The 16,083-nt window shown below is 36.9% G+C and overlaps 1 protein-coding gene and 1 long non-coding RNA gene across 3 annotated transcripts in view; one reads left to right on the forward strand and one right to left on the reverse strand.

Annotated features, from left to right (window-relative positions):
• The window catches only part of LOC121029572 (uncharacterized), a 260,453-nt gene that overhangs the window by 223,209 nt on the left and 21,161 nt on the right, over positions 1-16,083 (forward strand). The window lies entirely within an intron of this gene.
• PKHD1 (PKHD1 ciliary IPT domain containing fibrocystin/polyductin) overlaps positions 1-16,083 on the reverse strand; it is a 475,556-nt gene that overhangs the window by 6,832 nt on the left and 452,641 nt on the right. Inside the window, exons 62-64 of one of the 2 annotated variants that reach the window (XM_040473752.1) lie at positions 14,286-14,421; positions 13,215-13,302; positions 5,255-5,362 (exon numbers count right to left, since the gene is read on the reverse strand). In XM_040473752.1, the coding sequence (XP_040329686.1) occupies positions 5,255-5,362; positions 13,215-13,302; positions 14,286-14,421 (332 nt within the window). The remainder of the gene's footprint in view (positions 1-5,254; positions 5,363-13,214; positions 13,303-14,285; positions 14,422-16,083) is intronic. The other variant, XM_040473753.1, reaches the window with a different exon arrangement.

Consider the following 16,083-nt stretch of genomic DNA (forward strand, 5'->3'; position numbering starts at 1 on the left):
GAAAGAAAGAAAGAAAGAAGGAAGGAAGGAAGGAAGGAAGGAAAGAGAAAGACTATTAATAAAAAAGTAACAACAGGTATGAACATCAAAGGCATTATACTGAGTGAGAGAAGTGTATCTTCAGAGGGTACATACTTTGATTCCATTTATAGGACATTGTAGAAAAGACCAAATGAGAGAGATAACTAACAGATAAGTAGTTGTTAGAGATTAGTGGTAGTGGAAAGGAGAATGTGAGGACTGAGGAATAAAATAAGGGAGGTTATTTGGAAATGTTCTTTTTTTAAATATTTATTTATTTTTGAGAGAGAGAGAGAGAATGAGTGAGCTTGCACCAGTTGGGACAGGCAGAGAGAGAGGGAGAGAGAGAATCCCAAGCAGGCTCAGTGCTGTCAGCACAGAGTCTGATGCAGGACTCAATCTCACCAACACGAGATCACAACCTGAGTCTAGATCAAGAGTTGATCACTTAACTGAGCCAGCCAGGTGCCCCATTTTTTGGAAATGTTCTATATCCTGATTGTGGTGGTGATTACATGAATCTATTAATGCATTTGAATTGATAAAAACATATAGAAATACTGTATGTTATTTAAATAGAATAATTTTTAATTTTGCCTATAATTTTGAGGGTGATAGATAAGTTCATTATCTTAATTGTGGCGATGTTTTTGTGGGAATATTATAGTCTTCAAAATTTATGAAACTGTATGTTTCAAATATGTATGGTTTCTCATATGCCAATTACACCTCAATATAAAAATGAAAAGTTAAAAAAAAAAAGCTTGCCTATGGACATGAGTTAGTGCTAACCAATGATTTTTAAGTAGCACATTTAAAACAAACCAACCAATACCAAACTTCTGCTTTTATCTAAATAGCACAGGAAAAAAACAGAGTTTTTATTTTCATACTCTAGGAAACATTGTGTTTTTCTTTGTTGTGCTTTCCTTGGGCTGAATCTGATAATTTGATTGAAAGTCACAGTCAGGTTTTCAGTCTCTTGACTCCTGGCTGACTCAGTCCCAAAGCTACCATAACCAAATTAGCTAGAAATGGTTCTCCTGTGTGTACATCTTATACTTGAGACATACTTGGCTTGTTTGTTATTAATTAGTTGCTTTTTATGAGCATCTGAATAAGATAAATCTAGGCCAGAGACAGGGGAATAGATTTTACTGGGGATTTGCACAAGTAAAACAAAATTCCTCATTCTTTTATCCATTTTCCAATGATTGCTCAGTAATTGTTTACTTTGCTAAGTGGATAAGTGTTCTCATTCTGAAGATATTTACAAGCTAGTAAATAAAATGAGATGTATGTACAAACACTTGTTATACAAGTCAGAATGTGACACATGCCAACAGAATAAGGCCAATCAATTACTCTGGAGGGGGATATTTTCCATCAATGTGGTCATGGAAAGCATCTCAACAGAGAGAGTATCTAAGTGAGTCTTTGAAGGCTGAACAAATAAACGCATAAAGGAGAAAAAAGAAAATTGTTTAGGAAATTAGTGTTGAAAAACACTGGGAATTAATGCTGGGAAGCATTTGAGATACATTTTGGTAGGCAGTAAATGTCAGCTGTAAGGCCCTTGACTATATTTTGAAGGCAGTGAGGTGTCACAGAAGGAAAAACTCTGAGCTGAGAAGTGACATGAACCAAGTGGGATATAGAAGATCAGGACATGGTAGTGTTTAGAAAACAAAGAATGGAAGAGGGGCTGAAGTCAGTGATGCTAGCTATAAGCCCAGAGAAATACCTGGGTCTAAGGGTAGAGCCCACCAGTAGCTGAACATTGCAAAAGTGTAATCTTAGATGTAATCTCAATGTCTTCACTTACTCATAAACAAATAGTTGTGCCTATGATGTGCCAAGTTTTTCTACTCTCTGAACATATAGTACTGAACTAAGCAGAATTCCTGTCCTTTCTGGAATGTCATTTCTCATAGGGGACAGAGCACATGGGCAGTGGATGAACAAGCAAATGCACTGATACCCTGATGCCAGGTGGCAGTAAGTGCTGTAAAGGAGACCAGAGAGAGGCTGGCAGACAGAGAAAGACCAGAGATGGACAGGGTTGGGAATGGTGGTGGCATAGACTGAGTGATGCAGAAAAAGCCTCTCGGAGAAAGTGACCTTTGGAAGAAACCTGAGTGGAATGATGCATGAGCCCTGTGCATTTCAGGAGAAAGAGTATTCCAGGCATGGAAATAGCAACTACAAGCCGAGATTCTCTGGATTTGGTGGCAAGGGGCATCCTTAGGTCCCTAGGTCCCAGTAGTCCCCGAGGACCCCCTAAGAACTCCCTGGCTCCAAGGAATGCTCAGAGAAAGCACAGCTAGACCACGGTAGTATTAATGAATGGGGAAGGGCAGGGTGGGAAGTCAGTGGGATAAACACGTAAACCCTTCACTCTTGGCAGTGTCTCAGGACGTTCAGATATGAACAAATGAGCTGGATGAGTCAACATATTAGACAGATGTGTGAGGATCCTATAACACATTTGGTCAGACCTAGTTAGTTTCTCAGTTCCTCCATTTCTATAGTTCTACAATAGGAGTAATGATTTACTCTTCTAAAATACTTGTTTTCTATCTTCCATCTGTTCTCTTCTAATGTAAACTTTGTAAAACTCATTCTGACAGACCCTCACCTCAGTCTTGGTTTTGAGAATTATGAAGAATAATTTAAGGAGAAATACTAAAGAAAAACTTCTCAAGATAATTCCTCAGCCTCTTTTACAAGTTACAGTGAAACCTAAAATAAAGTAGCCGTCTAGTAAATGGGAACACTACAGACGGCTCAAAATCACAAGTGTTACTGAGATCCACCATGTTTTACATTTGGCTTTCTAACTTACTCCTTAAAATAATCTTGATGAAATATTTAGTTAGTCTTGGAAATTTAAGGACAGAGGAAATGTAAGGACAAAGGACCTTCAAATAATCGGACAAATCTGGGATAAATTATCCAGCTCTGCACATGTTACTCTTTAAAAGACATACGTGGGGATTCCATGGTCAAGAACACTGAACATGTATTGCCACAAAACTGTACTTCTATAAGGACACTTTCATAGGTACTTAAAGGATATCTTCCCTGCAAAATTAATATTAAGAATAATATACTTGACCTTAGAAGGTATTCCCTTTGTGCAGAAAAACTATCTAAGACTTAGAATTCAGGTAAAAAAGTGATTACAGATCTTATCAATGTCATACCGGAGCATTTTCAAACAGGCCCATTCAAGGTTTATCAAATTCTATAGAACATAGGGTTTTTTTAAAAAATATTTAATATTAATTAGGCCCAGTCTTGTTAACTTGTAGAAGATTGGTAAGCTGTAAACGATTTTTGTCCCAGTAAAGATGCAAATGATATCTGTAGACACGTAACTACAGAGGTTACAGCTTTATTGTTCTGTATCCAGTGTGGTATACCTATCTCAGCTGGCTGGCTATGTGATTGATATCCTTCAAATGTTCTTTTTTTAATGCTTTTTATTATGGTATTCTCAAATGCTCTTGAAACCAGGTTGCCACCTTCCTGGTACTCTCACTAGTGAGTTAAGGAACTTCTTGACAAATGCTGATTCACAAAAGCCACATTTTCACTTTTTGAAAAATATACTGTGACAGTTTTAATCGAAGTTTCATGAGGGAGAACTAATATGTGGCCTTAATTAAGCATTCATGATTGGTCTTCAGGATATCTCACATCAAAATATGGGATTTCCTGACCATCTCCACTAACTAACTGGTTTAAATCCAGCAATGTTGTTCAAATGTATTATCGTACTGTGCATTAACTGCTTTCCACGGTTGCATAGCTTTATTTTTTAATTATTTTTTTTTTAATTTTTGAGAGAGAGAGAGAGAGAGAAAGCGAGTGAGCATGAGCAAGGGAGGGGCAGACAGAGAGGGAGACACAGAATCTGAAGCAGGCTCCAGGCTCTAAGCTGTCAGCACAGAGTCCGACCGATGTGGGGCTTGAACCCAAGAACTGTGAGATTATGACTGAGCCACCCAGCCTTCCCCAGTTGCATGGCTTTAGTATCAGACTAATTTTCCTGACCCAAATTAATAATTGATTATAAATATGTATTTGTTTAGTTCAGATATGGTGTTAGCATTTTTAGAATTCTTTTTGATACTCTCTTAGGTAAGAAATTTTTTCTGGTAAACATGCAATAATAAATAGAAGAGTTAAATCTTCTTTTCAGTGGATTATTCTGTCTCTGTTAGAGCTCCATATTTTAAAAAGAGGATGTCAAAATCTACACTCTCAAAAAAAGAAAGAAAGAAAGAAAGAAATCCATTCTCACTACTCATTCTCTGTAGGAGGAAACTTGGCTCCACCCTTCATGGAAATGCGAAGGAGTGGTTTGCATAGACTCATTTGAAGTTTAATTAATATGTTACCTACTTCAAACTTACTAAGTATTATCCTCTAATAAAGCAAAAATTGTCAAGAACACTTCAGAAGGGAGAAGATTTCTTTTTAAGGTTTTGTCAAGAAGAAGCATATAAGCAATTTACACACACCTGATACCTGTACTTCTAAAGTACCAGTATTTTGGAGGGCCTGGGTGGCTCAGTCCATTAAGCATCTTACTCTTGATTTTGGCTCAGGTTATAATCTCAAAGCGTTTGTGAGTTTGAACCCCGCAATAGGCTCTGTGACGACAGTGCAAAGCCTGCTTGAGACTCTCTCTCTCCTTCTCTCTCTGGCCCTCCCCTGCTCACTCTCTCTCTCTCTCTCTCTCTCAAAAAATAAATAAACTTAAAAAAGGTTTTACAAAAGTACCAGGATTTTAAATAGGTATGGTTGTCATTAATGGAATTGGGGGGATGCAGTGGATGAGGAGGGCAGAACTAAAAGATAAAATTTCATAATACTTAATATCCCATGACTCTCTTTCTTATCAATTAAAATTTTCTAATTAATACCCAGCTACATGCCATCACATGTCATAGAAATAATAATAAAAAAAGCCCACCCATTCAAAGTGAATTTTCACAACTAGAAGAAAATGTATACTTGGATTCTTCTTCAACAGAATTCTCCTGAGGCTTAATTTCTACATGTGTTCTTGCTTCTCACACCTTAATGATATAACCAAGTGATTTTTTTTTCTCTAAACTGTGATGACTTCTTATTCATGATAGGAGCTATTCCCATTATAAAGGAGAAGGGGCTATTTTTTAAAAAAGAAACAGATAGTAAAAACACACTGTGCTGATATTACCTGGAGGGGAAGTGACAGTAAAAATAAAGTGCCAATTTGACCCAGAGATCAAAACTGCCAAGTTGGAGAAGCTCACATAACCATCTTGACTTTCTGCCTGAGTACACCCTACAAACACAGGAACAAAAAGTAAATGTTAGTTACTTATCAAGAGCAGTTTCTTTAAGTCTTCTCTATAAAGAGGCATTTGGACAATAATGGAGAAAAAAAGATCTAATTAAAGAGATAAATCCATCAGGCTTTTCTTAGATAAGTCTTCAAACAAAATAATCCATGGGGCACCTGGGTGGCTCAGTCGGTTGAATGTCTGACTTAGGCTCAGGTCATTTCACAGTCTGTGAGTTTGAGCCCCACGTCGGGCTCTGTGCTGACAGCTCAGAGTCTGGAGCCTGCTTCTGATTCTGGGTCTCCTTCTCTCTCTGCCTGTCCCCTATTCATGCTGTCTCTCTCTCTCTCAAAAATAAACATTAAAAAAAAAAAGAACCTAATAATTCAAGATAGAGTAATAACAGTAATTTACAGTTTACTATGCCAGACTGTGCTTTATATACATCATTTTAAATAAACTGCTAACAACCCTATAAAATATGTTATTATTATCTAGGAAATAGATAATCTTATAAAAGGTGACATTACTTGGAACTGGGGTTATAGTCCCAAATCTGCCTGATTTTAGGGTTTGCATTCTTAACCACTACTATACATTAACTATTATACCAATGAATGTATGTCAAGAAAGAAAGTCTATTATCATCCACGTGGTCAGTTTGTAGGCTCTGCCTCTCTTCTATTCAAGGGATCTGTAGTTTATGTGATGGCAGAGTTAGGTCAATAGAGTAGGACCACAGAAATGCATCAAATCATGACTAATAAAGGCTATCCTGATTTAACAACTTGGATCGTCTGGGCTATGGTTTCCATGAATAAAATGCAAAAAAAGAAAGTTTACATCTTCTGACAATAGGCCATCCATTTATAAAGTGAAAGAAGGCAACTTAACTCAGGATCACATTCACAGTGCCATTAATTAGTCTTCTGACTCCACCACCCTCAAATTACTTTGCTAATTAACAGCTGCTACAGTTCACTCTGGAAATGTCACTATGATTGATATGACGGACAATGAGTTAGCAGAGTGCTCTTAAAGTTTATAAATTGGTTTGAGATCTTTAAGGCTGAAAGGTATCATAAAGATATAATATGCTTAGTGTTACATTTTTCAATTCAATTGCTTAATTCTTTTTGTGGAAACATTGTCTTTCCTCATCAATTTTGCAGAGCTAACTAAAACTTCTTTTTTCAAAAACATCTTTTCCTTCATCTCTTCAGCATCCCAAAATAAATAAAATGCCCAGAAAAAATGGAAATAAATAAGCCAAGCCTCAAATAAATGATAGGCGCCCAAGATAAATGCAGTTTATACTCTTTAAAACCTATATGCATCAAAATTATGGTCAATAAACTCTTGCAAACAATGAACTGCAGAGTACAGATGTTCAACATGAAATCGTTTGCTGCAGTTTTTCCTTTGACAAACGTCCTTATTGTTCCCATCTTTGGAGGAATACAAAGCAGCATTTAATCGAAATGTGTCCGTCGAGCACAGTGAGTCGGCCTCGTAGAACAGCCGCCAAACTGCCTAATGGTAAGTGTTTTAGCTCCAAATGGGTTTGCTTTTGTGTTAAATACCAGCTTGCCTCAGAGATCTCCACAAAGATTCCCATATATATCTATGATATTCTCAGATTTGAAGCATATGTGCCCAAAAGCTGAGGCAGTTGCTGCCAAGTACAGTACATTACTCCAGGGTTCATCATATCACTGGAATGGTAATTGTGAAATATACAAATGCCATCGACAGACTCCCTGATCAAGCTGGTATAAGCAATGTACTGGCTGAGGGAACTTGGGATGAGATGGGGTGCTAGGCTTGAAGCAAGATTGAAATTCACTACATGACTTACCAGGGAGTGTTACCTGAATATGTTTCTGCAGGGCATATGGTTTCCAAAATCCCTTTCAGCCCCAATTCTCCCCCATGTCTATCCCTCTCACCCTGATAACACTAGCAAACTGTTACATCATTAATGTTGAGACTTTATTTTTTGTAAAAATATTAAGAACATATTTTTCTACAACCAAGATCTATAATTACATATGAAAGGTTTATAGGACCCATAAATAATTATCTCAAGTATATAAATTCCCTTTTTTTGTTAATAGATTACAACTTCTTTTTATAGAGGAGGACCCACTGAGACAAAAGAACATAAAGTTAAATTATAGAATAAAAGATTTAGACTAGACATATAGGTCTGGTTCTGTTGTTATTATTTTGTGTTTCTCCAGGAAATACTTAGAATAAGTCAGGTAATCCATCCCAAATGATTTTGGTTCCACTCTTTCTGAAGTTAAAGAGAAGTATTTCATGATGGCTTCAAGAAACACTTTCACTCATATGAAAAAGGGTGGTTTGGTGATGTGGGCATTCTAAAACCACGAAACTTCACAAGGTTTTTTCCGTACATCATGACATACACAAAAACGTGTGCATAGAAACAACTTCAGCTCATTCCTCATACTTCGTCAGTGGATCTTCCAAGGAGGACAATGATGACAATACTAATCCAGGTGACTCAGCTACCTTGAGCATGACATTGTTAACTGAATAAAATAGCAATTGCATTCATTTTGCGTGGTCATAATACGATTCTAAGTTATTCATTGAGGACATCTTTGGGATAACTGAAAGAAAACTAATAAAGGATTAGGGGAGGGTGTCAGGAGTGGGGCAAAATAAAGCATGGGGTATGAGTAAGGTATGGTATAGAATAAGGTATGGAGGATGGGTAAAAGGGAGTATGAGTAAGGTGGTGGGTATAGGTAATATATGAAGAATGGTGAGTTATGGAGTATAAGTAAAGTACAGAATATGAGTAAACTACAAAGGATGAGTAAAGGAATGAAATATGAGTAAGGTAAGGAATATAGGTAACTGAGCTGTACATATAAAAATGGTTATGACAACAAGTTTATGTTATATATATTTTACCACAATATGAAAAAGGAATATGGGCAAGATACAAACTATGACTAAGGATATGTAGTATGGGTAAGGCATGGAATATAAATAAGGTACTGGATATGGGTAAATTATAGAGTATAGATATGGTATTGCTATGGACTGAAAATTTTTTTGCCTCCAAAATTCAAATGTAGAAACTTAATCTCCAGTGTGTTGGTATTAAGAGGTGGGGCCTTTGAGGAGTGATTATTACTAGAGCCTTCATAAAAAAAAAAAAAAATCCAGAAAGTTCTTTTGCCCCTATTGCTATGTGAGGACACAGTGAGAAGATGGCCATCTATGAATCAGGAAGCAGGCCTTCACCAGACACCAAATTTGCCAGCACCTTGATCTTGGACTTCCCAGCTTCAGAACTATGAGAAATAAATTTCTTTGTTTATAAGCCACCTTGTCCATGGTGTTCTGTTATAGCAGCCTGAAAGGACAAAGACAGGTATGGAGTGTGTGTAAGGTTTGGAGTGTGGATAAGATATGGAATATGGGCAATATATGGAGTAGAGAATAGGGGTAGATGGGTTTTAGTATCCAGGTGAGGGTAATTGATGTACACATTAGAACATGAAAAAAGCTAAAAATTGATTTTTTTGACACTGTTGTCTTAAGATCAGAAGGTAAGTGAATTACTGTTATATCTTATGAATTTCACACCAAAATGCCAGCAACAGCTAAAAGGCATTGAAGAATGGACCGAATGACATCACCAAAACAGGCAGTTTAAAACTACCTAATGGGGCGCCTGGGTGGTTCAGTCAGTTAAGCATCCAACTTCAGCTCAGGTCATGATCTCAACATTCATGAGTTCACGCATCAGGCTCTGTGCTGACAGCTCAGAGCCTGAAGCCTGCTTCAGATTCTGTGTCTCCCACTCTCTCTGCTCCTCCCACACTCACACCCTGTCTCTCTCTCTCAAAAATAAACATAAAATAATAAACAAAAATTAAAAAGAAATAAAACTACCTCATAATGCAATTTTGAATGTTTAATTTTCACATTGGCCAACCTTGGATAGCTTTGCTTAATTATCTTACTTTCTTAATGATGTGGCTTGACTTTGCAAATTTGTGCAGGGAACATTTTGAGATGTCCTTTTTCCTGTGATTTTAAACCTAAGGAGTTTCAGAGTTAACTGTGTCAGTAAAGAAATAACCAAGAAGAGCAAAAATATGAGTCAACAATATGGGTGTTACTTTCACCAAAAGTGAGTAAAATATGCATTGCTGTAAGTGGAAGAATAGAAAATATAGAGTCTATGAGATGAGTCTCACAAAATAAGCAGCATTGCCTGGGCCTTTAAACTGCATTGTTCATGGGGCACCTGGGTGGCTCAGTCGGTTAATCAATCGTCTGACTTCAGCTCAGGTCATGATCTCACGGTCCATGAGTTGCAGCCCCGCGTCAGGCTCTGTGCTGCCAGCTCAGAGCCTGGAGCCTCCTTCAGATTCTGTGTCTCCCTCTCTCTCTGCCCCTCCCCTGCTCATGCTCTGTCTCTCTCTGTTTCAAAGATAAATAAAAACATTAAAATATTTTTTTCTAAATAAAATAAAATTGCATTGTTCAGGGGTGCCTGGGTTTGTGGGTTTGAGCCCTGCATCGGCTCTGGGCTGATAGCTTGGAGCTTGGAGCCTGGAGCCTGCTAGACAGATTCTGTGTGTGTCTCTCTCTGCTCCTTCCCTGCTTGTGCATGCTCTATCTCTCAAAAATAAATAAACATTTAAAAAATAATAAAAAATAGATTTTTTTAAATAAAATAAAATTAGACTGTACAAAGAAAAAGTGGATAGGGTGCTCAGGAGAGTAACAAGACTATGGAAATTTGAGAAAATTACACAGAACAGTCTGAAAAGATTTAGTTTCTTAATAAGTAGACAAAGTAGGGAATTCTTAGGCCAGAATAGTTGAAAGCCAACTTGAAAAGATATAGCAGGCAAATTTATAGCTCTAATAAGAGAAGAACGGAATGAGACAAGCCTGAAACAGTAAGAGTTTTGTAGCTATGGAATATCTACTCATGAACTGTCAATTACCTCCTTAAGAAAATTTTCAGAGGGGACTAGTTCTATTTTCTGGAATTACTGTGTAACTTTGCAGGAAAACAAAATGTATAAGCTAAAAAAAACAGTGATGTAAAAAATATCTGGGATTAATTCATGAAAAATTATGTTGAATGATAGGTCATTAAGTTGGAAACTTTATTATTTTATAGGTTTCCTTTTTTAAAAAAAAATTTTAATATTTTTGAGACAGAGAGAGACAGAGCATGAGCAGGGGAGGGGCAGAGAGAGAGGGAGACACAGAATCTGAAGCAGGCTCCAGGCTCTGAGCTGTCAACGCAGAGCCTGACACAGGGCTCGAACTCACAGATTGTGAGATCATGACCTGAGCTGAAGTTGGACACTTCACCAACTGAGCCACCCAGGCACCCCATACATTTCCTTTTTTAAGGACAAGTAAGAATGAAAGGGGAAGCAGGTGTTCCATACCAGATGATAGTAACAGTTTAGGCCAAAAAAATAAATGTAATTAGCAGGAGAGGCAAGATTTAGTATTTCTATGATGGACTTTTCCCCATACATTTTAGTATTTTATTAATTTTTTTTTTTTTTTTTACAGAATCCATGTGAAAGAGCTTAGGCTCATTAGCCAGGTTAGAGCAAGAAATAATCATAAAGTCATGGCTTATTCTTGGAAGGCAGCAATTTTATAGATAAGCTGATATTTTGAACTGGTGAATAAGTCATTTACAAGTTTGTAAAAAGCATTAAAGGCAACCCAAAAACAATAGAAATGTCCTAACCAATTCATGAAGTATATAAGAAATCTGATAAGCTGATTTTTTAAAAGAGTTATCAACCCTCTAATTTTGCTTCTAGTTGTTGCCTGTGCTTTTAATGTCATATCTATGAAATCATTGCCAAGACCAATGTCAAGAAGATTTCTCTATGTATTTTCTTCTAGGAGTTGTCAGGTCTTATGTTTAGGGCTTTGCTCCATTTTTGAGTTGCTTTTTCTGTATGGTATAAAATAAAGCTCCAAATTCACTCTTTTCCATGTGGATATCCAGTTCCCTAGCACTATTTATTGAAAAGTATGTCCTTTCCTCATTATGTATTCTTGCCACCCTTGTTGAATATCAGTTGGCCATATGTTTTTGGTGTGAATTTATTTCTAGGGTCTTCATTCTGTTCCATTGATCTATACGTCTATCTTTAGGCCAGTACTCAACTGTTGTAATTACCATAGTTTTGTGATATACTCTGAAACCACAAAGTGTAACACTTTCAGTTTTATTCTTCTTTTTCAAGGCTGCTTTGGCTATTCAGGATCTTTTGTGGTTCCAGAAAAATTTTAGAATTGCTTTTGATATTTCTGTAAGAAATGCTCCTGGTATTTTGGTAGAGATTGCACTGGATCTGTAGATCACTTTGGGTAGTATCGACATGTTAAGTAAAGTTAGACAAGTAGGATTACTTGTCAAACTAAAAAGCTTCTGCACAGCAATCAACAGAGTAAAAAGGCAACCTACAGAATGGGAGGAAATATTCATAAGATATATGTCTCATAAGGTGTTAATTTTTAAAATATATAAGAAACTCTTGCATCTCAATAGCACAAAAACTCATAACCTGATTTTTAAAAATAGGCTAAAGACTCAAACACACATTTCTCCAAAGAAGACCTACAAATGGCCAACAGGTACAGTATATGAAAAGATGCTCAACAGCCGTAATCATCAGGGAAATGCAGACCAAAACTACAATGAGATATAATCTCACACCTATTAGGATGGCTATTAAAAAAAAAAAGAAAGAAAGAAAGACAGCAAGTGTCGGTGAGGATGTAGAGAAATGATAAGTCTTGTACATTGTTTATGGGAATGCAAAATGGTGCAGCCAATGTGGAAAACAGTATGGAGGTTCCTCACAAAAATAAAAATAGAATTACCACATGATCCAGCAAGTCCTTCTGGGTATTTATCCAGAAGGATTGAAATCAGTATCTCAAAGAGATATCCAAACCTCCATGGTCATCACACTGCTATTCATACTAGCCAAGATAAGAAAACAATCTAAATATTCATCAACAGATGAATGGATTTTAAAAATGCAATATATGCATACAATAGCAAACCATTCAGCCTTAAAAAAAGAAATCTGGAAATATGTGACAATATGATTATCCTTGAGGACATGATGCTAAATGAAATAAGCTAGTCACAGAAGGACAATTCCATTTATATTAAGGATTCCATTTATATGAAGTATTTAAAATAATCAAACTCAGAGAAACAAAGAATAGAATGGTGTTATTTTTACTTTTATTTTTTTAATTTTATTTTTTATTTTTATATGCACAAGCCCCAGGAAAAGTAAATGAAGCTACCAGTACCTACCAGTACTAGGAGTGAACAGGAAGGCAACAGAGGACAAAGAATGGTAGAGAGGGGAAAATAAACTCTAAGGGCCTGCTCTGGGCCAGGTGTTTGCATTTGCCATTGCATTTATGCTTCATAACATTGAGAGTGTTTTTGTTTCTCCACAGAAACCACATCATACCTATGACTTGCTCCCTGGGCCAGTCCATGTTACTGTAGTACCAGAACCATTTGTCCTGAGGGACATCCCTTTTCCTACAGCATTTTGAGGATACGGATATTACAAAAATGTTCCTTCGTCAGAAGAGGAGGTAGTTCCTTAAGTATTTAATGCCAGCCAATTCTTCCTTTTTACAGATATGGCACTCTAGACTGAGGAAAAGGAGATCTCTTCCAAACTACCCAAGATATTGACCATTACTCACCTTGCTATGAATTCTAGTGGTTGCAAACATTTTCTTGCAGATGCAGTACTAACGTCTCTGAATGTCACAGGTACCTACCTTTCAGCACTGAATCTGATGTCCCTTCCAGGGAAACAGAAATGGCCCAAGGCTCTGAGGGAGGCCCCAAGGACTCTATTCTCTGATTCTGGAAATTAAAAAAATAAGGTGGGGAAAAGTAGATTGAGAAGAGAACTTGGGGAAGTTATCTAAAACATAAAAAAAAAAAAAAATCAGAATCTTTTATGAAACACATATTCAGCAGAGACATGCAAAGGAAGGAAAATGATAAATATTTTCTGTCTTATGTTAAGAACGTTTCAAAATTAGCTTATCAAGAAAAGAGAATGGAGATTATCAAAGGAGAAGTTTGGACAGATCAGTGAAGAGGAGAAAGGAAAGCTAAGTTTACAGAAGAGAGTGGCATTATGTGTTGAAAGTTCACAAGGAAGGTTTGATTGAGAAAAGAGAGCAGGACCACACTGGCCAAGTGTCAGATTACTTCAAAAAGGACAGGTTTCCAAGTGTGGACCTAAATCTCACAGTCTTCCTCCCTGTGCCAACAGGGCAGGGGTACATTTTTACAATAAAGAATAGAAAGCTGATTCAACTATCTCATTTTACTTCTCCCCCACTCCCATGACTTAAATAAATATTAAAAAAACTAGAATCAGAGGGCATGGACACTAAAATTAGAATTAAGCACAGACGCCTTTGTTGATGATTTACTTAACCACATATAAAAGAAATCATTTAAAATAGCAAAAAGCTATAATGCAGATGTGGTAGCATAAATTCCTTCATTAGCATATGAAATGACTTCTTGGAGAAGGCTAGATCTCCAAAAGATGTGAGAGACCTGCTTCAAGAATTTGGCTGGGGAGGAAAAGTATCAGGATTTGATTTTTACTCTTGATCACATTCTGGGCACTCAGAGAAAGTAGAAGGAAACCAAGTGTGAGATGGAAGGAAGATGGCAAAAGGGCAAAAGTATTATTAGAGGTTCTCAGTGCAGCAAACACCGCATGGGGCACTCTGTCAATGTGTGACATGGTGGTGAAATCTAAAACATGTGCCAGATATGACATGCTCCCAGCCCTAAAGAGAGGTTGTTACCCATGAACCAGTTACCTGCTTATCCAGAAAAACAAGCTGTGGTTGTACCCTAAGTTCCTTTCCCACTTCTCCATCCGAAGGCTGGACCAGAACCGAGAGAGCATGGGGCCGAATGTATATCAAATTCCTAGTTTTAAAACTGCTTGTATTTCTGGCATGCATAGACAAAAATAGAATAATCCATAAGGTTATGGATATCATGGCAATAACTATTTCTATAATGCATTATTGCCAGTGAAAATATTTGCGGTTGCTTTTGCTTCTAGAAACTTTGTAATGCACTCTATAGGAAACATGATCTTACAACCAAAAAATAATTATATATTTATTGTTTATGCTTGCTTTTAGCATGGGCAATGGATGGACTGGGCGTGTGGGAGGTGTGGGGAGAAGCACAAATTATGAACTTAGATTTTGTCACCATTCATTAATGTCAGTCCCAAGAATGCCTTATCAGACTAAAATATTTAGAAGGTGCAGATATGTTCACTACTCTGCTCAAAAACCAGCTCTCCCCACAAAGGCTCTGATTTGTAGTGTTTTCCAATTTTGATGATATAAATACTTCTACCATGGCTGATTCTATGACACCGAGATGACGTCATTGGAACAAGTTGGCAGAGGTGCCTGATAGCAAGCTCCAGCAACGGCGCCGTGTTACTTGGAATAGTTCATTTAATCCTAACAACAACCCTTTCGTATTTACATTCTCCACAGTGTGCTTGCACTAAATAGGCTCAATAACTGTGGAATTAATTGATTAATGTATTTTAATTGAATGAAGCCCTCAGGGAGAATAATAACTGAAAATTAATATATGCCAAGCACATATGCTTGGTGCCAGGTGCTATTCTAAGCTTTCCACATATAAACGCGTTGCATCTTCAAAATAACACTGTGATGTAGGTATTTCTACTTAAACATGAAGAGACTGAGGCCCACAAAGGCTTAAATGCCTTGCCAGAGGTCTCACAAATGGTTAAGTGTATGATCAGGGTCTAGAGCAGTTAACCAATGAGCTGTATCATTTTTCACCTTTCAAGTACATTAATAACTGATGTGACTTAGCAATAAAATGCTATATATATATATATATATATATATAACAAAATTCTTATGTAATTCATGATACCTCAAAACAGCTTTTTACCAAAGCTTTGGTGTTTCTGATGACCAAGATAGCTTCATTAAAAGAAGATTATACATTATATATCTATTATCTTATTGTCTATTGTATATTATGTATCACAGTCATGCAATAGATTTCTAGCAATTGAATGGAGATATATAGACATCATATAGCACATATATCACCCTAGTATAGAGCATCCATTGTTGACTTGTTCTCAAAATAGCCTAGGTCAGGTATAATAAGGCTTTGATTAAAAAAAAGGAAAAAAAAAAAAAAAAGAGTAGCCTACCCTGCCCCGAATGCTTGTAAGTCAACTACTTTATTCCCTAACCCTTTTTTCCCTCTTATCTAAAGAGAAAAAAATAAAATATTTATTTAACATGGAAGGTGTATGTCAGGTGTATGCCCCTTTTTGGGACAATTAGTCCCAAAAAGAGGAAAGAGTGAAAGAGCAAATAGAGTGGATCACGAACCATGAAGTTTCTGTAGGAAGCACTTTCTCTTTCCCCCAAGATTCCTGGGAAATGGGGACAGAGTGGGAACATGTAGTTCTAAGTGTCCCCTTTGGTCATCTACCAGTTAAGGCCCTGACCTCTGTGCTAGAATCACTCACTGGGAATTCAACATACACCAGCCTAATCTCATTTATTACTTTGCTTAGCCTGAGTGGGTAAGGATCCT

Source organism: Herpailurus yagouaroundi, unplaced genomic scaffold (assembly GCF_014898765.1).
Source record: "Herpailurus yagouaroundi ecotype Mexico unplaced genomic scaffold, PumYag 139, whole genome shotgun sequence".
Classification (NCBI taxonomy): Eukaryota; Metazoa; Chordata; class Mammalia; order Carnivora; family Felidae; genus Herpailurus; species Herpailurus yagouaroundi.